This window comes from Hyaena hyaena, unplaced genomic scaffold (genome assembly GCF_003009895.1).
Source record: "Hyaena hyaena isolate Hyena2069 unplaced genomic scaffold, ASM300989v1 scaffold_245, whole genome shotgun sequence".
In the NCBI taxonomy this organism is placed as follows: Eukaryota; Metazoa; Chordata; class Mammalia; order Carnivora; family Hyaenidae; genus Hyaena; species Hyaena hyaena.
The window spans coordinates 1,444,984-1,471,502 of NW_024080878.1; the positions used below are offsets into that span (position 1 = coordinate 1,444,984).

Consider the following 26,519-nt stretch of genomic DNA (forward strand, 5'->3'; position numbering starts at 1 on the left):
ATCTGAAGACAGGCTCTAGGCTCTGAGCTGTCAGCATACAGCCCAGCACGGGCCTCGATCCCAAGAACCACAAGATCATGACCTAAGCAGAAGTTGGACACTTAACCAACTGAACCACCCAGATGCCCCTATTTTTCTTTTAAGTATGCTTCACACCCAGTGTGGAGCCCAACATAGGGCTTGAGTTCAGAACCTTTCGATCAACATCTGGGCTGAGATTGAGTTGGACACTTATCCAACTGAGCAACCCCGGCACCCCCAGAGATAGTTACTTTTAAGAGTTTTATGCATCCTTTCTCTTTTTTCTGTACATATAATATTTTAATGGTTATATCATAGTACAAATATGACAAACTCAACTAGTTCTCCATAAAGTTTTGAGGTACTGGATGGAATGTTTTAAAAAACATGATGGTAACAGTTTTTAAAGGAGGCTAGAAATTTTAAGCTTATTTAGAAAACTGGGGAAACGGTCCAGCTTTATCTAAGAGCCTGAAATAGCGCTGAATGGAAGTGAAATATTTTCAAGCCATTAATGTGACAAGATGTAGTACGATAGGAGACTTGTGATTGGGCAAAATCTGAACATTATGAATGGCCTTGAATACTGTGTACTTCAACTCTGTTACAGTCACTGGCAAATACTATTGACACAAAGCATCATTACCTGTGACAAAGGCAGAATTAAGGTTTTTTTCTCTTAATCAGCTTAGAATTGTAGCACTCTATCCCCACCACCACCATTCAATTTTTCAATAACTCAGAAGGTTCTGGGGTATAACGATGTCCTGTAATTAGAATCTGTAACTAAGTAGGGAGATTTTAAAATTAATTTTGAGATTCTGTATTATAATGTGATTTTAACATTTATTTATTTTTTAGAGACAGAGAGAACAGAGCGTGAACAGGGGAGGGGCAGAGAGAGACAGACGGAATCCAAAGCAGGCTCCAGGCTCTGAGCTGTCAGCACAGAGCCCGACCTGGGGCTGGAACTCACTGATCCATGATCATGACCTGAGCCAAAGTCGGACACTCAAGTCGGAATCAGCCACCAGAAGCCCCTATTATAATGTGTTTTAAAGAGTAGACTAAAGGCATGTGACTCCATAATAACTGGCTAAACTGCATAAAGTACTGATTCTTTTAATGATATTTGTTTATACAAGTATAACACCCGGAAGTACTGAAAGATTAATTAAAACATCTTGTTTTTCATCCAAACTCTACATCTCTGTGACAAAGGGAATGTATCCATTGCGTACAAATCTGTTTTGTAAGCGTATTCCTCCAGTTTTAAGTAACTGAATCCAGTTTTGTGCCAATTTTTCATCTTTAGAAGGGTGTAAAAACTAGTAACTACCTTTAACTCCTAAGGAATACGTTTTCAAAAGAAATTCAAAATCCTATTTGCTTTCTACTTTTTTAATGTTTTATTTATTTCTAAGAGAGAGAGAGAGACAGCGTGAGCAGGGGAGGGTCAGAGAGAGAGGGAGACACAGAATCTGAAGCATGCTCCAGGCTCTGAGATAGCTGTCAGCACACAGCCCGATGCGGGGCTCGAACCCACTGAGATCATGACCTGAGCCGAAGTCGGAGACTTAACCGACTGAGCCCCCCAAGCGCCCCCTATCTGCTTTCTAATGGAGTTTGGGCACCGATTATGCAACTGTGCCTTGATTAGGTAACCCGGCAGGTTAGTCGGCCACTACGTTACCCCCACCCCTATGCCCCGCCAAAAAGAATGTAACGTTAACATCTCAAATTAGACCCACTTAGTAGGCTATCTCTAACATCTATTTACTTTAATCCTTTAGCCATAAGCACCATTTGAAATTCAAGACACTAAATGAAACACCATCCAGCTCTCTCGTTTTTGTAAGCAGGTCACAAATCGTTCAGCCACCTCATTCTCTTAGTAACTCCCTCATTTTACACTTGGAATACTCGATTTAACAAATCTTAAGTCTTCACACCATCTCATCTTTACTCAGCTTTGTCAAAGCAAATAAACATTTACTGAATACTCCTAAGAGCAGTATTCCCAATAGTTTAGAAAAAGTCTGGGTTGAGAGCTACAAGAAAACTATGACCTAAACTTCACAACTAATTTGTATCCATTCTTAACGGTTTGGGGAGGCCCCAGTCAATGTTTTTCCCACCCTTTACACTTTCCTTTAATTCGCAACACAAACAGAAGGGAAAATAAAAAACGATGGTAGCAACACCAGTACAGACTTCAAATCTGGAACCTAAACAACATGAAAGTGCAAAAGCATCCTAAGGGTCTCCCAGTAGATTCTAGGACTACCGCCCCATCAACAAACTCCCTCGCAGTTTCGGCAAGGAAAGGAGGCCCACTCTCCCACCGAATGATGCCCCGGCGACTTGAGAAGCGCAGGCAGGCCTGGCAGCCAGTGACCAGCACACAGCAGCTCTTGGAAAGCAAAGCCCTCACCCGAAACCAAAGGCCTCCTCTGGCACCGAGAGCCCCCGGGGAGCGGTCAGGAGTCTTATTCTGTCCTAGCCGTCCCCACAACCTCCCTCCCAACGGGGCGACACTCGGTAGTCGCTAGGCAAAGCCCAACCAGTCTCCAGAACGCACTCCAGCAAGCCCATCGGGAGAGCCAAGGCCACCTCCTAGCCCCTGTGGGGAAAATGGCGCCTGTCACCCCTTCTCCCTCCCGGCTAGTCACAAGGACCATCCTCCCTCCCTCGCTACAAAATGGCGCCTCCCGCTGGGGCCCCAGAATCGGCATAAATCACTTGTCAAAGAGGCGGGGTCGGTCTAGGATGAGCGGTTCTGCCAACCAGTCAGACACAGGAACTTTGATTCCGCACTTTGCACAAGCCACTCAGGCGCTGGCTGCAAGGCCAGACGAAATTGACGTCAAGAAAAGGAGGCGTGAATAAGGCGGTCTCTTTCCGCGTCGCCTAAATTTAAGCCAATGGGAGGCAGAAAGCGTCTCGTGAGTGACGTAATGCTTGCCCAATGGAGGCTGGGGGCGGGCCTCAGACTGGCTATGCGGGTTGCGGGGCCTGGGGGCCGGGCGGCTGTTTCCTGTCCTGGTGCATGGTGGTCGGACGAAGGAATTGTTGGAAAATTTTCTCGGAGGTTCGTATATAAATGTGTTTTTACCCAGTGTGCATTATTCTCCGCCCGGCCGCCGCCCTCAGCGCGGCGGCGCGGGCCCGCTTGGGCCCGGGCTCTGACTCCGACTGCTCAGCCTTCGCCACAGGCCCTGCCGATCCTACGGCCGGCCTCGGTAGCGGCGCCTGGGCAGAAGCGGAGTTTATTAATAACCCGCGGCCGCCACTCTAGGGCGGCGGAGCTTTTCTCGCTGAGGACGTTCCCCCCCCCCCCAATCTAGTCTGTGCGCGGTGCGCCCCGCCTGTTCCCCTCAGGGGACCGCCGAGGGGGAGGGAGTGAACGAGGGGAGGGTGGAGCCCTCGGGAACCTGGCGGCGCTTCTCGGCTTGACCTCCGCGCGGGGCGAGTCCCCAGACGCCGCCGAGGCGAAGCTCCTCCGGCTGGGACGCCGAGGCACGATCCGCTCCAGGCCCCGGTCTGGCGCCGGCGGCAGGACTGGCCAAGGGCCCGCTCGGGATCCCGCCTGCGGATCGTACCCAGCATTTCTTCCCACTCAGATCGTGCACAGATTTCTTGTTTCTCTCACTTTTTTTCTCCCCCACTTTTAGGTTACTGAGGCCTAACATCGAATATGAGAAATTGTCAGTTTTATCCTTGCCCTTTTTTCTCGGTTTTGGCCAGAGTTAGTGAATCTTTCAGTTGATTTGTACTGTTAGTGTAGAACGTGAACCAATTTTTATTCCCTCCGCTTTTGCTATTTTGAACATTTTAAGTGTTTTCCCCGCATTAATGAAGCTAAGCAAGAAATAGGAAAGAATACCATCGCCAAACCCCATTATTAGTTTAAACTCAACTTTAGCCTTTGCTTTGAAAGTCTAATCAGCTGGTATAATAATGAAATGGGGATGTGGTGAAAAATTGTAGGTTCAAAGTTGTCTTCAGAGTGATAACGTGATTCACTGAATTAAGAAAAATCTGTAGCTAATATTAATATTTGCTCTTACCGAATGCATGGTTTAAGTTCATTGTTTAAGTGTCTAGTAAGAGTAGGTGAAAAGATCACTAAATACAATGCGTAACTAATTTATCCAGGTGTATTTCGACTACTTTGGAAATTATTTGGCAGTCTACATACTTGATTGGCTGTTTTTTCTATACCCCCTTTTATTTTTTAAAAATATTATCTTTAGTGATATAGCTTTCATATCTTACACTTCACCCATTTAAAGTAGGTAATTAGGTAGGTTTGATAAATTCACAGTTGTGCTACTATCATCACAATCCATTTTAAAACATGTTCATTACTTCAAAATGAAACTACTGGTTAAGTTACTCCTTATTTACCCTTAAACCTTCCCCAACTACTAATCTACAGATTTGCTTATTCTGAACGTTTCATATAAATGGAATCACATACTGTGTGGGTTATTGTGACTGACTTTTTTCACAGCATAATGTTTGCAAAGTTCATTAATGTTATTGCCTGTGTCAGTACTTCATTTCTTTTTATTGCTAAGTAATATTTCATTGTATGGACGTAAGTTTTACCCATTCATCTGTTGATGGACATTTGGGTTTTCACTGCTGCTTTGAACGTGTATACAAGTGTGTGTGGATGTGTGTTTTCTTTTCCCTAGAATAAGTACCTAGAGTAGAATTTCTTGGTTGTATGGAAACTCTTTGATCAGCCTTTTGGGGAACTGTCAAACTCTTCCAAATTGTCTGCACCATTTTACATTCCTGTCAGCAGTGCGTGAGTGTTCCCATTTTTCCATATCCTCGCCAACACTTATTATTCTCAGTCTTTCTGATAGTAGCCATCCTACTGGGTATGAAGTGGTATCTCTTGTTGATTTGCATTTCCCAATGGCTAATGGTGTTGAGCATTTTTTCATGTGTTGATTGGCCATTGTGTATTTTCTTCGGGAAAATGTCTATTTGGATCTTTTTCCCATTTTTCTTTGTATTTTTAAAAAAATTTTTTTAATGTCTGTTTTAGAGAGAGAGAGAAACAGAGTATGAGCGGGGGAGGAGAAGAGAGAGAGGGAAACAGAATCTGAAGCAGGCTCCAGGCTCTGAGCTGTCAGCACAGAGCCTAACACAGGGCTCAAACTCCTGAACTGCGAGATCATGACCTGGGCCGAAGTTGGACGCTTAACCAACTGAGCCACCCAGGCGCCCCTAGGATAGTGTTTTAAACTTTATTGTACTATCAGTTAAAATGATTTTGCTTTTAAGATGGGTTTAGACTGAGAAAGCTCCCTCTCCCCTTAGAAAAAAAACCTGAAAACAATAATACACTTTTATCCACAGTTTTCCATAAATCTAATCCCAATTAAAACTATGCTGCAGTGGGAACTCTGCACCATGTGGAAATAACTTGTCCATTAATGTGTAGACACAGGCATTTAACTCCAAACTACTTTTGTGTGTGTGTGTGTGTGTGTATTTAAAATACCACTTTACTTAGCACTTAATTTTGGGTAGGCACTGAGTTAAATGGTTTGTTGAGTGGCTTACGTATATACATAAAATTATTCATTATGAACCTAAGTCAAGTACTAGAGTTCTCCCTGTTTTGCAGGTGAGTCAACTGAAGTTTGGAGTAACTTGTCCAATTATTACACAGCAAAGCTACGACTAGAATCAATGGTTGGCTCAAGCCGAGTCTCTTAGCTGAGTTATTAATGGTAATAATATACCAAGTACTGACCTCTTTAGCTTCTTTAAATTTTAAAATATAAGATGTCTTGGGGGGGGGGGGGGATAAGGTGTCTGTAGTTCTAGAGTGATACAATATTTTGAGTACTGTACATAATCTGGCATAGCAGGGATATTGTGTTATTTATGTACATCTTTAAGTTTTTTTTTAAAATTTTTTAATGTTTATTTTATTTTATTTTTTTAATACTTTTATTTATTTCTAGGAGAGAGAGAGAGAGAGAGAGACAGCGTGAGCAGGGGAGGGTCAGAGAGAGAGGGAGACACAGACTCTGCAATAGGCTCCAGACTCTGAGCCAGCAGTCAGCACAGAGCCCGACGCAGGGCTCGAACCCACGAACCGCGAGATCATGACCTAAGCGAAAGTCGGACGCTTAACCGACTAAGCCACCCAGGCGCCCCTTTTTAATGTTTATTTTAAGAGAGAGACGAAATGTGAGTCAGTGAGGGGCAGAGAGAGAGAAGGAGACACAGAATCTGAAGCAGGCTCCAGGTTCTGAGCTGTCAGCACAGACCCTGATGTGGGGCTCAAACTCACGAACCTTGAGATCATGATCTCAACTGAAGTTGGATGCTTAACCGACTGAGCCACCAGGTATCCCAATTTATGCACATCTTTAAATAATGATGAATGCCTTTGGCCATGTGTTGAAAAATAGAGATCTTATATATAGCGTGGATGTAATGATCACAAGAAGTTGGAATTATTTAAATTACAGTTTATATGTGCTATATACACACCTAATGCAGTAGCATATTATAAACAGTGAGACACCATGAAAAGAGCATTGGAATAAAAGAAGATGTAGTCTTTAATCCTGTCTCAGACAGCTAACTAGCCATGTCCTTATACAAATTGTTTTCATTTGGTCTACAAATAATTAGTAAGTGTATACCATGTGTCAGGCATTCTTTTTTTTTTTTTTTAATATTTTTTTTATTTATTTCTAAGAGAGAGAGAGACAGTGTGAGCAGGGGAGGGTCAGAGAGAGAAGGAGATACAGACTCTGAAATAGGCTCCAGGCTCTGAGCTGGCAGTCAGCACAGAGCCTGACGTGGGGCTCGAACCCACGAACCGCGAGATCATGACCTAAGTGAGTCTTGACGCTTAACCGACTAAGCCACCCAGGCGCCCATGTGTCCGGCATTCTTATAGGCACTGAGAGTTCAGGGGTGAACAACATAGATGGAGGCCCAGCCAAGATGGAACTTAGAGTTCATTTAGAAATTCTGTTAAGCACTATGAAGGAGATAGAATTCTGTGGTAAAGAATAAGGAGATGGAGGTAGAATGGATATTTTAGATTGGTGACACTGAGCAGTATGTGATAAAGCAGAAAGGTCAGCATGGTTGGATGTATACAACAGAGGACATCTATAAAGCACTGTGCAACATGAATTATGTTAAACTCATTAGATATTATATCATTTTTTTTAAGTAGGCTTTGTGCCCAGCACAGAGCCCAGTGTGAATTTTTAACTCACCATCCTGAGATCTAGACCTGAGCTAAGATTGAGCTGGATGTTTAACCAACTGAGTCACCCAGGTGCCCTGAACATGTAATTGTAGGTGTCAAAATTTTAAAGACCCATAGAACATAGTACTTACCTTAGAAAGCTTATAGTCTAATTGGGCAGACTGGATGTGGAGATTAAAGGACTATAAGAGGAGGGGTGCCTGAGTGGCTCAGTCGGTTAAACATCCGACTCTTGGTTTCAGCTCAGGTGATGATCTCGGGGTTTGTGAGTTTGAGCCTCACATCAGGCTCTGAGCTGACAGTCAAGAGCCTGCTTGGGATTCTCTTTCTCCCTTTCTTTCTGCCCCTTCCTCGCTCGCTCTCTCTGTCTCTCTCAAAATAAATTAAAAAAAAAATACTGTAATAGGAGAGAAGAACAATAGATAATAGGATACAAGCCTTTCAGTCACAAACGAGGTTCATAAACCTCACTTTCCTAACCTGTAGAAAGAAAATAGCATGCTTTGGAGTGCCTGGGTGGCTTGGTTGGCTAAGCATCCAGCTTCAGCTCAGGTCACAGTCTTGTGGCTTGTGAGTTCAAGCCCCACGTGGCAGGCTCTGTGTTGACAGTTCAGAGCATGGAGCCTGCTTCAGATTCTGTGTCTCCCTCTCTCTCTGCCTCTCCCCCGCTTGTGCTCTGTCTCTCTCAAAAATAAAACATTAAAAAAGAAGAAGAAGAAAAAACTGGCATGTTTTGAGTACATCTGGAGTGCTAAGGGCTTTATATACATAATTTCTTTTTTTTTTTTTTTTTTTTTTATTTATAGGAGAGAGAGAGAAACAGCGTGAGCAGGGGAGGGACAGAGAGAGAGGGAGTCACAGACTGAAACAGGCTCCAGGCTCTGAGCTGGCAGTCAGCACAGGGCCCGACGCGGGGCTCGAACCCACGAACCGCGAGATCATGACCCAAGCGAAAGTCGGACGCTCAACCGACCAAGCCACCCAGGCGCCCCCATAATTTCATTTTTTAAAAACATTATTTCACTTCTGACAACAGCCCTATCAGATGGTATTCTCCCATTTTTTCAAAAGAGAAAATGGGAATTCAGTAGCAGGTTAATTGCCTAGGAGCTGAGCAAGGAGTCAGATGCTCGCACACCAACTGATCATTAAGCCACATACAGTTGAAACCTATGATAATAAAAATGTGATGAGTATCCATAGTGACCTGGGCTCCAAGCCAAATACAGCAAATACTGTAGGATTCAAATGACTGAAATCTGGCTAGTTGGGGGCAAAGACACCATAGAAGAGCCAGTGACAATTAAAAGCTGTTCCCTGTGCCTAGACTGCTCTTTCTACTCTTCCTACTCCTAGGAAATGTTTACTGTCTTTTTATGCACAAATTTACATGTCATCATCTTTGCATCCCTGAGGAAAAAAGTTACGTGCTCTTTACTCTCTTAATGCCTGTTTATAATAACTTTTTTTAAAAGTAGTTTTATTTTTAAAACCATGAAAGCCATACATGGTAAATATTTTTTTAAATTATAAAATGTATGTAGTAAAAAGTAAAAGTCCCTTCCCCACTCCACCCACACCTCCTAATCCCATTTCTGGAAGGTAACCACTTGAATTTTTAAATGTATATACAAGCATATGCAGATATTTATATACATTTTTAAAAACATGAATGCAGTCATACCATACATAAAAAACACTTCTGCAATTTGCTTTTCCCATCACTTACAACATATCTTGGACATATTTCCTACCATTTCATATCTATCCCATTTTTCATGTCTGCATGTTTCATTTATGGATGTCCTATAGTTTATTTAATTTGTCCTTTGGGTGCACTTTTAGATTGTTGACTAATTTTTGCTATTATAAATAATACTACAATGAACTTGCACACTTAAGAGAGAACTTGCACACTTTAATAGATCCCAAGAAGAATTACTTTGTTTAAAATTGCATTTGAAATATTGACAAGTAGGGGTCAGAGGAGCTCGTGACTCTTGATTTCAGTGTCATGAGTTGAGCCCCACACTGGGTATAGAGATTATTTAAATAAACTTAAAAAATAAAGTATTGGTAAGTGGTACCAAGTTATTCTAATAATTGTGGGGATTCCCCTCACCTACATACACAATTGTGTTTTAATTACCTGTTTTCACTTGTCTCCCACCATGGAATGAGTTTTTCTTTTTTTTTTTTTTTAATTTATTTATTTCTGAGAGAGAGAGACAGTTTGAGCAGGGGAGGGTCAGAGAGAGAGGGAGACACAGAATCTGAAACACACTCCAGGCTCTGAGCTGGCTGTCAGCACAGAGCCCAACGCGGGGCTCGAACCCATGAACTGTGAGATCATGACCTGAGCCGAAGTCGGAATCTTAACTGACTGAGCCACCCAGGCGCCCCTGGAATGAGTTTCTTAAGGGCAAGGAAGGACTTCTTTTTTACTTCTCTATATCTCTAAAAACCTTGTATGCACATACACATGTTATTTATACACATATATGTGTGCATATACACACATATGTACATATACTACTGAAAGTATCAGTCCTGGATATTTATCCAACAAACACGTTTTAGTAGTTGATCGTGGTAAAGGTAAAGACCTATAGGAGAATAATAGGAGATGAAATTTGAAAAATGGATGGGGCCCAGATTGGAGAGAGAGCCTTTAATGTCAGACTAAGGGACTGGTGTTTAGTTCTATAAATAGTACAACTATAAAAGATCATAGGGGAGGGGGCCCTGGATGGCTCAGCCTACAACTTGTGATTTCACAGTTTGTAGGATGGAGCCCTACATCGGGCTCTGTGCTGACATCATGGAGCCTGCTTGAGAGATTCTCTCCCTCTCTCTTTGCTTCTACCTGGCTTGGGCTCTCTTTCTCTCTCTCTCTCTCACTCACTCACTCACTCACTCACTCACTCACAGTAAGTAGACATTGAGAAAAAAAAAAAAAAGACCATAGGGGAAAATGTTCACATCTGGAGGAGTCTATCTTAGGATTCCTTCCAAAGGATCTTAAAGTTCTTGTTCTGATTTAAAGTATCCCAGGGGCTCCTGGGTGGCTCAGTCGGTTAAGCATCCAACTTTGGCTCAAGTCATGATCTCACGGTTCATGGGTTCAGGCCCCCCGCATCGGGTTCTGTGCTGACAGCTAGCTCAGAGCCTGGAGCCTGCTTCGGATTCTGTGCCTCCCTCTCTCTCTGACCCTCCCCTGCTCACACTGTCTCTCTCAGAAATAAATAAAACATTAAAAAAATTTAAAAATTTTTTAAATAAATAAAAGTAACCCAGGGGTGCCTAGATGGCTCAGTCGGTTAAGCACCTGACCTTGGCTGAGTGATCTTGCAGTCAGTGAGTTCCAGCCCCACGTTGGGCTCTGTGCTAACAGCTCAGAGCCTGGAGCCTGCTTCAGATTCTGTGTCTCCCTGTCTCTCTGCCACTCCCCCTCTTCTCTCTCAAAAATAAATAAAAATTTAAAAATTTTAAAAACCTCAAAAAATATTTTAAATAGTTACCATGAAGAAACAGTCAGTTTGCTGGACAACTTTGGAGGTTCAGAGAAGGTTGGAAGAGCTCAGGAACTTGTATGATCCTGAAGGACTGTTTTATTTATTTATTTTTATTTTTATTTTTTTAAGATTTTATTAATCTCTACACCTAGCATGGAGCTCAAACCTACAGCCCTGAGATCAAGAGTCGTCTGCTCCCTCGACTGAGCCAGCCAGGCTCCCCAGCACTGTTCCACTGAATTATCAAATAAGTTGTTAGATCTGAAAAGTGCTTTGTAGATGTGAGGCCTACAGAAATAGTTCTTCTGTCTAGAGGTATATGTTTAAACTATCCACATTTAGTGTCCTATTCAATGCCTTTTTGGACAGAGGATCTATTTTGTTTAGGAGTTGTGTCTCAGAAATTTTCATAATTTTCTAACAATTATGCTTTGCTTCCCTTACCCATGTAAAAAGAACAATTTGAATAATAAAATGTTAACATATACAGTGTTTATCTTAGAGAAGCCAAGTACAATTTGGCATAGTAGTTTTGAAATTACTTTATTCTGCCTTTTTTTAAATGGAGCAGTGCCAGAAATGGCTTCTGAATATGCCAGAATCTCTATTTCTCCAACAGCTTCTATTCTTCAAACTCCCTAGTCTCAGTAAAAGCAAACCAGGGCATGCTTAGCAACCTGCTGCCTGCAGGTGTACCCTTACCAACCCATGTTGTCGGTGCTGGTCTATTGAGGTTTAAGAGAAATATTTTTTAAAGCTCTTTTTTATATCAATGGTTCAGTTAATCAAACCATCAACAAATTGGCATTCCTGATGATTAGACCTACGTGTTTATTTCTAAATTCTTGTCTTTGCTCTCACCTCTTTTTCTCATAAATATTTTTAGCTTTAGGCCTGGTAGACCTTATCTCAGCTCCCTGCTAGTCAGTGCCAAATACTCAGTTTCTGAATGGTCCTGGACTTTGGCAGAGCCTTCAAGTTTCAGCATTTCACCCACCCGGTAGAATATTCTGCCCAGTTAAAATTGGTAGTATAAATTCTGTCACTATATTTTGCCCTTCGGCATCCTATGGAGCCTGTGAAAACTCTACCTCATTTGCCAGCACATTCTCACTGCTCTATATTTAACTGAATTACATTTCATCAGTGGAACATACTTAGTCCCTGTGTATATTTAAATAAAACTGAAGAGACTTGAAAGACGGTTTTCCACAAATGCTAACCAAAGCTGTGTAACTGATTCTGCAAACATCAAATGTACAGGATAGCTCACTGTTTCCATGTTGCTATGTACTAAGGAACTTCTTCATTCCAGGCTAGGAGATGTCCTAAAATGCAGCACAAATGACCAGTGTTAACGAAAAAGCACTTTCTTTTTTAAAAGTTTATTTATTTATTTAGAGAGAGAGAGAGAGAGACAGTGTGAGTAGAGGAGAGACAGAGAGAGAGAAATAGAGTCCCAAGCAGGCTCCTAACTCTCAGTGCAGAGCCCAGTACAGGACTCGATCCCACAAACCATGAGATTACATTCTGAGGTGAAATCAAGAGTCAGATGTTTAACTGACTGGGCCACCCAGATGTCCCACGGAGCACTTTTTATAGTAGGATATTTTGGAATTGAGAGCAGGTAATAGATCTAGCTTCTTTGTTATGGTTAGGTGAAATTGACCTGAAGTTAGGGCCTGAGTTTGACAATTTCTGAAGGCCTGGTTTGTGTGGCTCTGTGCAAAGAAACATCTAAGATTTGTTCATCTAGATTTCTTTTTGTATCATTTCTTATTGTGATAAAGATTACTTGCAGTTTGAGTTCTTGCTTTTATACCTGGACCATTAGGTTTATGTTTTCATAGTAATTTGGGGTAATATGGTCTCTAACAGACAAGCTAAACTTGAAATGTGTAAGGGCTTCACATTTTATTTTATTTTTTAAGATTTTATTTTAATGTATTTATTCTGAGAGAGAGTGCATGTGCATGTGTGAGCCTGACCGGCGAGGGGGGAGGGGGGAGTGGCAGGGGAGGCAGAGAGAGCAAATCCCAAGCAGGTTCTGCACTGTCAGCACAGAACCTGATGCGGGGCTCAAACCCATGAACCATGAGATCATGACCTGAGCTTAAGTCATACCCTTAACTGCTTGAGCCACCCAGGTGCCCCTAGAAGTTCTTTATATATTCTGTATATAACATTAGCTACATTTCTATAGTATGTTTGTTTTTCTTAGGCTGACATGCATCATCATCATCTTCCAGAAAGGCAGGAAGTTTATATATTACACACTGTGTCTTCATGGAGATTCCTGTAGTGCTTCAGGACAGCCTCCTCTGTGTCTGATTTTGGCCCATGATTCATGACTAAAGCACATGAAATTGACTACCTTTCATAAGGTGGCCCTTTCTAAAGGTATCGTGTCTGTCTTACATGTTCATTTTCACACAACCTGAAAATGTCAGTGACAGAAATGATCAAGACATGATGATGGATATGTGAGCAACTGTGGAATATTTTGATCTCTGGCTTATTTCTTTTCTTCACTATCATATTTTCCCCCATGTGATCTTTTTCTGACAAAGGGCTTTGTATCCCAGAGTCTTTCTGAGAACTTGAAAAATAAGAGGCACCTGCCATCACTTATTATCTCTGGTGATTGTAGTGCCATTTGAACTACTTTGAATGCTTTCTCCTATCAATACTTAATGTATTTGCCAACAGTTTGTGTCCAGGAAACAGTTGTCTATTCATGTTTCAGTTAATGTTGCCTTTTCCCATTAGGAATGAAACTTTAGGTGCTGAAATCTTGCAATATATATTGATGCTATATATTGTAGTTATTAGAAGATTATACATAATTGAATGAAAATGACAACTTTAGACACTTATTATTATCACAACCCAAATTACCTTGTGATCTGCCTTTTAAAAAAATCATTTCCTAGATGAATACTACAAGAATCACAATACTTATTACATCTTTATAGGGGTTTTCCCTTCTATTTCCTTATCTAAAATTGTTTCTGTTATATAATGACAGAACTTGTTCTGAAAATTAACCTGTCCCAACCCTATTCTCATCAGGGGTCTTTTTTTTTTTTTTTCCCCAACATATTTTTATTTATTTTTGAGAGAAAGCACACACAGGAAGGGAGGGGAAGAGAACAAGGGAGAGAGAGAGAATCCCAAGCAGGCTTCTCGCTATCAGCACATAGCCTGGCATAGAGCTTGATCTCATGACCCTGGGATTGTGACCTGAGCCGAAATCAGGAGTTAGAGGCTTAACTGACTGAGCCACCCAGGTGCCCCCTCATCAGGCGTCTTAATAGCAGTATACATGTTACTTTGAGGCTTCTCTATTAACTCTTAGAGGTAGCAAGGAAGTGTTGAAGTTTCAGTCTGCTCTATGAACAGTTATAGATAGGAGTCTTTCAGGACTCCCTAAAAATTCAGCCCTTGATTGACTTTTATCATAGCTGTGATGCTTTTCTACGAGCCTAAACCACAGTTCCCGGCCTTAATTCGAAGACGATACAGGTTATAGTGTTTCTTTTTTTTCCCCTTAATGTTTATTTTGAGAGAGAGAAATTTAGAGGGGAAGCTGAGGAGGGGCAGGAGAGAGAAGGAGAGAGAATCTCAACCAGGCTCCACACTGTCAGCACAGAGTCAGATGCAGGGCTCAACCTCATGAACTGTGAGATCATGACCTGACCCAAAATCAAGAGTTGGACACTTTTTTTTTTATAGTTTATTGTCAAGTTGGTTTCCATATAACACCCAGTGCTCATCACAATAAGTGCCCTCCTTCATGCCCATCACTCCTTTTCCCCTCTCCCATCCCCATCAACCCTTAGTTTGTTCTCAGTATTTAAGAGTAAGAGTTGGACACTTGACTGAGCCACCCAGGTGCCCCAGTTTATAGTGCTTCTAAAACAAAAATGCGTGGGGCGCCTAGGTGGCTTAGTCGGTTAAGCATCCAACTTTGGCTCAGGTCATGATCTCAAGGTTCGTGGGTTCGAGCCCCACAACCGGCTCTGTGCTGACAGCTCAGAGCCTAGAGCCTGCTTCACATTCTGTGTCTCCCCCTCTCTCTGACCCTTCCCTGCTCACACAGTCTCTCTCTCTCAGAAGTAAATTAACATTAAAAATTTTTATTTTACTATCTGCACACTTTTCTTTTAAATACTGACACTGAAATCAAACCTTTAGACTTGGAAAGTCCTCAAGAGATCCTCTGGTCCAATTCCTTAGCTCAAGGCAGCTAAGTTATCTCCCATCTCCTGTTTGAGACAATTCAAGGCACACAGAGATAATGGGACCAGGAAGTGGGAGAAGGGAGGAAGGGGGTTGTGGTGGTGATTGGCAAAAGAGCCATTCATTCATCCATTTATTCAGCACCTATTGTGGGTCTGCTATGTGTCAAGTACTTGTGTGAGTCAGCAGTGAGCACGCAGATAAAATTCCTGGGGCATTGTAGGTGGGTGGGGTGGGGAGGATAGATAAGAAACAAACAAAATAAGTAAATACATGTAATATGTCATAGTGCTATGCAGAAATATGAAGGAGGGAAGAGAGGGTATAGCATGGTCGGGAAGTGGGAGGTGCAGCCTGAAATGAGGTGAACAGGGAAGCTCTCATTGGGGTGACATTAAGCAAAAACTTGAAGATCAGGGAATACCAATGAAGATACTGAGAAGTATGTTTCAGGCAGAAGGACCATCAAATGTAAAGGTCCTGAGGCAATAGAACACCCAGTATGTTTGAGTAGAAGCAAGGACACCAATGTGGTTGAAATGAAATCCATGAGGTAGAGAGTAGTAGGAAATGAGGGACAAGATTATTGGCCTCATAGGGCAGTCTAAGGACTTTTGGCTTTACTGTGATAAGTTATCAGAAAGTTTTGACCAGAAAAGGGCCCTGATCTAACTTTTCCCTTCGAAAGGGCACTCTGACTGTTGTATTGAGATGAGACTGGGGAGGTCACAGTGGAAGCAGGAAGCCCTGTTAGGATGCTGTTGCAGTAATGTGGGCAAGAGGTGGTAGTGGCTGGAATCAGGGAGGTAGTGGCGAACTAAGAAGTGGCCAGATTCAGGATAGGCTTCTGAAGATTGACTCAACCTGACTGTGGGAATAAGTGGGGATCTTCAACCATGTTAAACCCAAAGAACTCTAATTATAGAAACTTTAGACATGTTACAAAACTGATAGGCAAGACTTGTCAGCATGCTCAATAGTTTACTGATGGATATGAAAGGTGCGCTTTGAACTTTGGGTTAATACTCTTAACCTTACATATGTTTAAGTGAAATTTCAGCTTATTTTGAATACTGTTTACCTCTGTAGCAAATTTTTGTGGTTGATAAATATTCTTTGTAGCTTTCATTTCATATGCGTTGTACTTTGTTCTCAAGTGTCTATATTTTTCTTCAAGGTAGAAAATGTTGTTAGCCCAAATAAATCGAGATTCTCAGGGAATGACAGAGTTTCCCGGAGGAGGAATGGAGGCTCAACATGTTACCCTGTGCCTGACAGAGGCAGTAACGGTGGCAGGTGAGCAATTTCGTTTGGAGGGATCATGTGGGTTTGGAAATATCATTTATCTTAAGGGAGAATGAAAGCTCACAACACCGTGTTTACTTCCCTGTTTCTTGTTTAGCCAACGTGACAAAAACTATGCCTTTCTTCTCTTGCTGTGGACACTGGGTGCAGTAGAGCAGGGAAATAGTTTTTGTAAATGCTAGAAGAAATCCCATTTGAGTCTTAATCAGTCTGTCTTATGCCTAATTTTTGTTTTAAAAAAATGATTTAAACAGCACATACATATAATAGTTATCTAAAGAAAATAACTATTTTTTTTATAATAGATGGTGACAATTTAGAAAATATGGAAGGTGTAAGCTTGCAAGCAGTAACCCTTGCAGATGGCTCTACCGCTTATATACAACACAATTCTAAAGGTATGTGCCTCATATACAGACCATGGGTTAATACCAGCAATATATAACCTCAGAGTTCGAACACCTGGCAGCTTACCCCCCTTCCCAGTCCATTCTAAAGCTGCCATATTGGATATTACCATTGCATGTAGTAATTTTTAAATAATTTCAGTTAAATTTGTTTTGATGATTTGGGGACTGTATTTGAGATATTTAGAATACATTCTGGGGTGTGAAAATTAGTGAGGAAGCGGGGAAGTGTCCCCAACCTATTTCTAATAAGACCTTTCCTGCTTTTTTACTTCAGGTTATTATTTATTTAATGTTTTTATGATACATGCCTAGAAGTATAGACATTTGGTTTTGCTTATATAACATCATCTGTAAATCAGTATCTCCTTTGCTCCAAGAAGTAGCCCAATTCTCAAATTCCTTGTTTTTATGGACACCTACTGAGCACATGTGTACATAGTCAAGGGACTTACATCACCCAGGAATGAGAATGACAACTGCCTCACATACACTGACATATCTGTCAGTCTTCCCAGGTTCAACTTCCCTGTAGTCAGCGTCACTGTTCCTAAGTGGCCTTGAAAGGTAAATAGAGATTCAGCCCACGTAGCTTGCTGTGATGAGCCACTCTTCCTCTTGAACTTATTTAATTGAAAATTGGAGGGAGGAAGAATGGCTGAGGGAGGATTTTCTGCTTTCTATAGGATCACTGGATGTGTTTTTGAATTGCTTCAGAACATTGAGGGAAGAACCAAGATGAACATGATCTTAAGTAGTGTATGTTTTTATAGTTGATACCATTTTGAAATTGTATAAAGTTTAAGGTTTTTGCTTGTGCTAACTTATTGGCTTAAATCTTTTGTTCCAGATGGAAAACTCATAGATGGTCAGGTCATTCAGTTGGAGGATGGTTCTGCTGCCTATGTTCAACATGTACCTATACCTAAAAGTAGTAAGTATTTGATACTTACTTACCCTCCTGATTCTCATACTTCAGGATTTGTTACCTCCAGCTGCCTCGTACTGCCTAAACTTTGTTCAGGTCTTTAGTCTTCTTTCTGAAGGGGAGATCAGTAGATATCAAAGAGAGGCTCTAAAGACCATTTTTACTTCATTGAGACATTCCCTCAAAAATAATACAAAAGAAGTTACTGGACTACGCTCCAGAGATAAATGGACAATGGTCCTAAGTGAATATTTATATTACTTGATCTAACTCCTACATGTGTCTCATTTCATTCTTTTTTTCCCCTTTCTTTTAACTCTCCTTATTCCTCAGTATATATTCTGAAAACAAGTATTCTAATATCTTTTTACCAAGCACTTACTTAGAGCAGCTTTACTGAAAAAGCTAAACATTCAAGGATTCATAAAGCATGTATGGGTTTTTATGTGTTTAATGGTTTATTGACTCTTGTTGCTGAGTTATCAGAATGTACTTAGAAGACCTGGGATCTAAATGTAAGCATTGTTCTTGAGCAGGGGACAGTTTGCGTTTAGAGGATGGTCAAGCAGTGCAGCTAGAAGATGGGACTACAGCATTTATTCACCATACCTCCAAAGGTAAAATAACTTTGGGAATAGGAATAAGGGAGAAATGGGAGTGTGGGAAAAATAAGATCTACCTTTACATGCTGAAGTGCTATCATGTAAATGAAGATTTGTGTTTGTTCTCCAAAATATAAGACGGCAGATTTTGGCGCAGTCTAAGGAAAAACTTTCTAGTAATTTGAGCTGTCGAGTAATGGATTGGAATAGCAAACTTCAAATAGAGGCTACTTTTCTTTTTTTATTTTAATTTTTTTAATGTTTATTTTTGAGAGCAGGAGAGATAGAGCATGAGTGGGGGAGGGGCAGAAAGAGAGGGAGACCAGAATCTGAAGCAGGCTTCAGGCTCTGAGCTGTTAGCACAGTGCCCGACGTGGGGCTCAAACCCATGAACTGCGAGATCATGACCTGAACTGAAATTGGACACTCAACTGACTAAATCACTCAGATACCCTCCTTTTTAAAAAAAAAAATTTAATGTTTATCTTTGAGAGAAGGAGAGAAAGAGTAGAGGCTACTTTTCAAATATGAAATTAAACATTTGAAATTTAAATTTTTGATTTTTTCCCTCTTAAATGTAATTTCTTTTAACAAATCCTTTGCCTGTTGTGTTGGTCTTTAAACCTAAATAAAAATGTGTATGCGTCTGGGTGGCTCAATCAGTTGAGCTTCCGACTCTTGATTTTGGCTCAGGTCATGATCCCAGGGTCATGGGATTGAGCCCTCATTGGGCTCAGTGCTGAGCATGGAGGCTGCTTAAGGTTCTCTTTCTCCCGCTTTTTTCCTCACCCATGTTCACATGCTCTTCTCTATCAACTAGTCAATCAATCTAAATAAAATCTTAATCTTTATTTGAAGCAAATAGGGCAAAAATGTTGATGCTTTATATTAACTTCATGTAGGGAGGACCAGGGGTTTTAGGTGGAATGCTTAAGAGTAATGAACACAGCACTGCAGCCAGACTCTTGGCTTCAAATCTGGGTCTGCCGTCTTTTAGCTGTGTGACCTTGTTCAAATTATTTAACCTCCCTGTGCTTTAATTTCATCATCTGTAGAATGAGTATTACTATAAGTATCCACATCGTAGGGTAGTCATGAGGACAAAATGCAAACATTTGTAAAGCACATGGAACAATATTTGTCACATAGTAAATACTCAATAAATGTTATTTGTTATTACCTTATAAAATATTTTATAGAATGACATGTTTTAGAAAGACTGTAGTTGTGCAGCCAAAGGGGGAGATTTGTTTTTAACTTAGAATACTTGAATTTATAAGTAAATTTGTTTAATTAAAATTCAGAACAAGTAAACTCTGAATTTTTTTCTCTAGCAGTGGAACTTAATCACAGGTTCATTGTAATTGTTTAGATTCATTATTATTTCACAATGCTGTATATATCCTGGTGTGGCTAAATTATTTACAAGGGAAAAAAAAGTCCATGGACCTTGGAGTCATACTGACATGAGTTTAGATTCTGGTTCCTCTACATACTGATTTTGACTGTTAATTGTTAGTTTTTAAATTTTTCTGTTTCCTAAATAAAGTGGCTTTATTTCCACAAACCTCCGCTTCCCTTTATGGAATGAGAGTGATGAATATACCCACCTCACAGAATTGTTGTGAGGATTAAATGAAATCACACATGTTAGGCACGTGGACCAGTGCTCATAGAACTGCTCAGTAAAAGTTCATTCACTTCTTCCTTTAAATATGTAACTCTATCAGACTTCCTTTAATTTAATGCCATTCTCTTCCACTCCCCCAGATAGTTATGACCAGAGTGCATTACAGGCAGTTCAGCTGGAAGACGGCACCACAGCATACATCCACCATGCAGTGCAAGTCCCGCAGTCTGATACCATCTTGGCAATTCAGGCTGATGGCACAGTGGCAGGTCTGCACACTGGGGATGCCACGATTGACCCCGACACCATCAGTGCTCTGGAGCAGTATGCAGCAAAGGTACAGCATTTTACAACATCAAGAACATCCCAGATACAGCTTCTTTATTTTTCATTAAAATAAAACCAAAGAGTTTACTTTGTCAAATAAGAAACTAGCAATTCAAAGTCAAAATCAGATAGCCTTGAGGAGAAGATCAGCATGTATCTTAAAAGAAGGGAAGTGTAGAAAGAACTATTTGAATAAAGATAAAAGGAATGGAATAAGAGCTTCTAGAAAAGAAATGGTGACAGATAACTCACAAAAAGATATATATTCAACGATGAGTGCCATGAAAGAAAAAATCTATAAATGGAGCAGCTTATGAATTAAGAAGCAGAAATTAGAGATTGGAAAACATGAAGGGTAGTCTCAATTACATTTTACATCAGAAGGGCTGGGTTTTTTCCCTTGCATTGAACATAATATCTTTCATATAACCAAAAAGGGTTCCCCCGACTTTTTATAGTAGAAAATTTCAAAAATACACAAAAATAAATAATAATGAATCCCTGTGTACTTGTCACCCGGCTTTACAAAATGTAAAACTTTGTTAAGCTTTATTTTATTCCTACAGGTGTCCATAGATGGAAGTGAAAGTGTAGCAGGCACTGGAATAATTGGAGAAAATGAGCAAGAGAAGAAAATGCAGGTATGTAAAGCTACTTTTTTATATAAGAATCTCTTTCTCTTAGCATTTCCAGGCCCTTCTGTGGAAGAAGTAATAGCCAACTCACTTCCTCTCTAGGAAAATCTTTTCAGAGACAGCGTATATGTATTAGGCAGTTGCTTTCTCAAACTACCCCAGATCTCAGGGTTCTTTATGTGGATGCAGAATGGCACTAAAGAAATAGAAAAATCACAGAAATCTAAATGAAGTTTGTGTTCTGGAATCAAAGGCAGTTTGGGAGACCACATGACCTTCTGACTGCCTCCACTCATGGCAGTTTGTGGATCCTTTTTCTGGGGCTGCACCTTTCCTGGGCCTCACTCACCCTCACTACTTTTTTCTTTGTATCTTTTTGTTTCTTCCTCCCCCATCTTATTCCCTACATACTTTCCTTTTCACCTATTGAAGAGAAGGTCCAGCCTAGCTAATCATCATTGTTCCTACTGGGTAAAGCTGTTTATGCTTTTAGTACCAGACTGCTTCCTGGGCCATCGGTTGGCTGATCTTGTTTTAGATGCTCACCCTGGGTCCAGTCATTGGTTATCTTTTACCCAAACAACAGTCCAGAGCAGCAGTGCCTGTAAAAGTTTTTGCGGAAAAGATTTTATAGTAAATAAAAAGTATGTAGATATTTTCTCGGACATGTACAAATGAAAAATCCAAAATTTAGATAATTGTAGCTTCTGTTTTGAATTCTGTGTTTGTGGGGGACGTGTTTGGGTGGGTGTCTTGGAGCTTGTGTATAATTAGTGTAGCACATTCTTGCTTTAATGTTGCTCCTTGAGAAAATATCAGCAGTTATCTCATATTTTGCTGCTTGCTCCCCCATAATAGTTGTTTGCATCCTTTGAGAGTTTTATCATACTTAACTCCTATTCTAAAGTTACTGTTTCAGGGCCACAATTTTAACTTGAGCATTAGCATCACACTTAGTAACATGGAATGATACTTTTAGGGATTATTAAGAAGATTTTACATTTATAATAATAGTAAATGATAAAATAACTGAAATCACTGGTAAAAATTTGATGCTTCAAAACATTGCTGAATAGCCAGTATTTCTGTTTACTCTCTGAAATGGTATCATGAAGTGCCGGTAGTATAAACACAGTTTGCAGGTCACCAAGCCCATCAGCTTTGAAAGTGTGTGAATCTTGGTAAATTTTTCAAGTTTTTGAATTCATAAAATGAAAATTATTTTTTGAACTGCAGGATGTCAAATCCACCTAAGTCATACTCTACTAAAATGCAAGCGTAGTGTAAATACATTCAAGAAATGTAGGTCAATGCCTTAGAGTCTATCTCTTATTAGTGACTAAAAATTAAGTTTTTAAATAATGGAATATTTTTAAGGAGAGATAGTTGTAACTACACTTGTAGTAAACTAATATAGAATGGGTTTTGCAAAAAATGAGTGAATTTACCACTGGGATTTATAACATTATAATATACTATTATCATAAAAGTCTATCTATTACCATCAATAATTAACTTCTGGACCTAAAATCATAACTAGGAATTCAGTCCTGCTAAAGTAAAATGTCATAAAAAGCCCTGTTGCTGTAGAAATATAACCATTTGGTGTTAATGCTAATAGACAAAGAAACAGATGGAAGTTGAATAGGATTGTTTGTAACTGTAGCTTTTTCTCCTTTGCCTTTGTACCTCTCCTTTACAGACTAGGTGTGTGCTGTCCATTAGGGTAGCCACATGCGGCTGTTGAGCACTTGAAATGTGACCACTCAGAATTGAGATGTGTTGTGAATGTAAGATACACACACAGTACCTGAAGACTTACTATGAAAAAAAGAATATAAAATATCTCAACAATTTCTCATATTAACTACACGTTGAAATAATATTTTAGGGGCGCCTGAGTAGCTTAGTCGGTTAAGCGTCCGACTTTTGCTTAGGTCATGATCTTGCAGTTCGTGGGTTCGAGCCCCACGTCAGGCTCTGTGCTGACTGCCAGCTCAGAGCCTGGAGCCTGTTTCAGTCTGTGACTCCCTCTGTCTCTGACCCTCCCCTGCTCACGCTGTCTCTCTCTCTCTCTCTCTCCTAGAAATAAATAAAACATTTAAAAATAATAATAATAATAATATTTTAGACATATTGGGTTAAATAAAAGAATTACTAAAATTAATTTCACCTGTTTCTTTTTACTCTTTTTAAAATGTTTATTTATTTTGAGAGAGAAAGAGAGCGAGCGAGCAAGGGAGGGGCAGAGAGGGAGAGAAAGAAAGTATCCCAAGCACGGTTTGCACTGCCAGAATACAGCCTGACATGGGCCTCAAATTCATGTACTGTGAGATCATGACCTGATCCAAAATCAAGGGTCGGACACTTAACCAATTGAGCCACCCAAGTGCCCCTCTTTTTACTTTTTAAATGTGGCTGCTAGGGGCGCCTGGGTGGCTCAGTCAGTTAAGCGTCCAACTTCGGCTCAGGTCATGATCTCACGGTTCGTGGGTTCGAGCCCCACGTCGGGCCCTGTGCTGACAGCTAGCTCAGAGCCTGGAGCCTGTTTCGGATTCTGTGTCTCCCTCTCTCTCTGACCCTCCCCTGCTCATGCTGTCTCTCTCTCTCAGAAATAAATAAAAAAGCATTAAAAAATTAAAAAAAAAAAACTAAATGTGGCTGCTAGAATATTTTTAAATACGTATGTAGCTTGCACTTGTGATTCATATTTCTTTTCATCATAGTGCTGGACCAGAAATACATGAATCCTTCATCCTTTATTTTTTTAATGTTTATTTTTGAGAGAGTGTGCACAAGCAAGGGGAGGGGCAGAAAGAGGGGGAGAGAGGAGCAGAGAGAGGGAAAGAGAGGATCCAAAGTGGGCTCCGCACTGACAGTAGTAAGTCCAGTGTGGGGCTTGAACTCATGAACTTCGAGGTCATGACATGAGCTGAAGTCAGATGCTCAAATGACTGAGCCACCCAGGTGCCCCAAACCTTCATCCTTTAACATAGTTTAGTACCATATTTGAGGTTGAGAGCCCAATACATAAGTCAAAATATCCCAAAAGAACCACTGCAAATAAGCTGTGACTTCTTGGCTTATCTCTTGGTACTCCTGCTAGAATGCTTTAGAAGTTGTAACTCTGTGCCTGGCTGAACTTTAAAAAATAAACAATAAAAGATCTGTAGCTAATGCAGTAGAATTTTTATAAATACTCTTGTTTCAAAGCTCTAGACTTAATTTCATTTTGATGCTTACACTTGGGAACTTTCTCTTCCATCTGTAACATAAACATACTAGTTGTGCTGCTGAGCTGATCTCGTACATGAAACCAAATTTCATAAGACAAGAAAGACCCAGAGTTTCAGGTGCTGGGTGTCTCAGTCAGTTAAACATCTGACTCTTGATTTTGGCTGAGGTCATGATCTCATGGTTCATGAGATTGAGACCCAGGTCAGGGCTGTCACCGAAGAGCTTGCTTGGGATTCTCTGTCTCTTCCTCTCTTCCACTCATCCTCTCAAACTAAATAAATAAACAAACAAACAAATAAACAAACTTTAAAAAAAAGACCTAGAGTATGTAAAGCAGCTGTGCTCATATGGAGACAGTTTTGCCACCTCCACCTGGAGACATGTGGCAATGTCTGGAGAAAACTTTGGTTGTCACAATTGAGGGACATTAACTGGTATCTGCAAGGCATAGAGCAGCCCCCACAAAAAGAATTACTCTATTCAAAATATCAGTGGTGCCCAATTTGAAAACCCTGATCTAAATTAAAGTACTCTATTTAAGAATGCCCATGTGTTCATTTATGTGAGAACTGTAAGGCTAATGGGGTTAAAGTAGCACACATGTATAATAAAAATCTAAGTAGAGTTTCTGCTTTGCCGTGTAGTAGCTTTGTGATTGAGCAAATTCTGTGACTTCTCTAGATCCGAGGTTTTTGGGGTTCTTTGGATCTGAGATTTCTTAGATCTGCTAAATGAAAATAACAATAATTTTGCCTTACCCATCTCATGAGTTTATGAAAGTCAAGTAAGATTTTCATTTGATTAATATTCTAAGTAATATATGAGAACATAATTTGTAATAGTGTCAGCATTATATAGCATTGTTGATGCTTTACATATTCTGTTAGAATACTAAGGCTTTTTTCATGATTGACATTAGTTTTGACTTCATTGGAAACTAATTTTATTTACATTGGAGATCAAAGTTCTTTGGCTTGGTACTTTTAATCAGAGCTTTCATAACTGGAAAACACAGAAAGCCAGTCAAGCTAGCTTAGGAAAAAAGAGATATTATAAGGATACAGCAGAGCTTATAAGCAGAGAACAGGAACTGCTGAACAGCAGGGCTTCACAGGAACCAGAACTGCAAAGAAATCAGGACTAGAGGTTAATCTCACTCCTTTTTCTTCCTCCTCGTCTCCTCCATGGTATCTCTGCTCCCTTCTTTTCTCTGCAGACAGGCTTCCTCTTTGTATCATTGAGTTTGTATGTAGCTCATCACAGCCTTGCTGTCTCAGGCTTCTCATCCTAAGCCAACTCAGGATTTTCCTTTATTTCTTAGGTCAAATTCCAGGGAAAGAAAATTCGTGGACTTAGCTTGACTTTATAAGCTAGGCCACATAGGGCATAGACCACTGGCCATCCTTACATATACCATCTTTTCTGGTTATCAGGGTTTACGGCTGGGGTGGCAGATTCTCCTAGAACATGGGTTAGAGAATTACCCCCAAACCTGCCTATGGATATAGGCAGTTTGAATGTGGATGATATTTCATATATATTTTCCATACTTTTCTCTAACTATGTGATCTTGAGGAAATGAGTCTTGCTTTTCTGAGCCTCTTCCTTTCATCTCTAAAAGAAAGGTATTTAATCAGTAGTTATTAATCAGGGGCAGACATGAGATTGAGCTATGGAACTTATTAAAAAATAACTCATGACTGGGCCGTCTGGGTGTCTCAGTCAGTTGAGCATCCAAGTTCCTCTCAGGTCACGGTCTCGTGGTCCGTGGGTCCATCAGGCTCTGTGGTTCAGAGCATGGAGCCTACTTCAGATTCTGGATCTCCCTTTCTCTCTCTGCGCTTCCCACACGAATGCTCTCTCTCTCTCCCTCTCAAAAATAAACATTAAAAAATTTTTAATAATAAAGAAATAATAAAAAAAATTTTTTAAATGACTGAGATAAGTCTCTAGAGATTGGATCAGTAGGTCTGAGACAGAACCCAAGAATTTTATTTTTTAATAATATTTTTAGTTTTTTTAATTCAGAGAAGTTTTAAAGAAAAAACACCCCAAATGACCAATGACCTTAATATATAGATAACTACAATGTACTTTTTTTTTAAAAAAGGTAATCATGTTTACTTTTAGAAAATCCATTTGTTTTGTCTTCAGTTTCTTTCATCAGTGTTCTATAGTTTTCAGAGTATAGGCCTTTCACCTCCTTGGTTAAGTTTATTCCAACGTATGTTATTCTTTTTGGTGCAGTTGTAAGTGTACCTGTTTTCTTAATTTCTCTTTGTGCTTCTTTATTAGTGTATATAGAAACATAACCAATCTGCATATTCATTTCGTATACTGCTATTTTACTGAATTCTAGTTTATTAGTGGAATCCTTAGGGTTTTCTGTGTATGATATCATGTCAT

At 40.2% G+C, this 26,519-nt stretch overlaps 1 protein-coding gene across 4 annotated transcripts in view; it reads left to right on the forward strand.

The window, feature by feature from the left end:
* The first annotated feature begins 3,031 nt into the window (after positions 1–3,031).
* Positions 3,032–26,519, forward strand: part of ZNF143 (zinc finger protein 143) — a 50,578-nt gene continuing 27,090 nt past the window's right edge. For 2 of the 4 annotated variants that reach the window (XM_039244639.1, XM_039244643.1), the window contains exons 1-8: positions 3,032–3,112; positions 13,022–13,200; positions 16,220–16,338; positions 16,653–16,745; positions 17,605–17,688; positions 18,216–18,299; positions 20,055–20,251; positions 20,808–20,882. In XM_039244639.1, the coding sequence (XP_039100570.1) occupies positions 16,227–16,338; positions 16,653–16,745; positions 17,605–17,688; positions 18,216–18,299; positions 20,055–20,251; positions 20,808–20,882 (645 nt within the window). In that variant the 5' untranslated portion in view covers positions 3,032–3,112; positions 13,022–13,200; positions 16,220–16,226. The remainder of the gene's footprint in view (positions 3,113–13,021; positions 13,201–16,219; positions 16,339–16,652; positions 16,746–17,604; positions 17,689–18,215; positions 18,300–20,054; positions 20,252–20,807; positions 20,883–26,519) is intronic. The other 2 variants (XM_039244642.1, XM_039244640.1) reach the window with 2 other exon arrangements.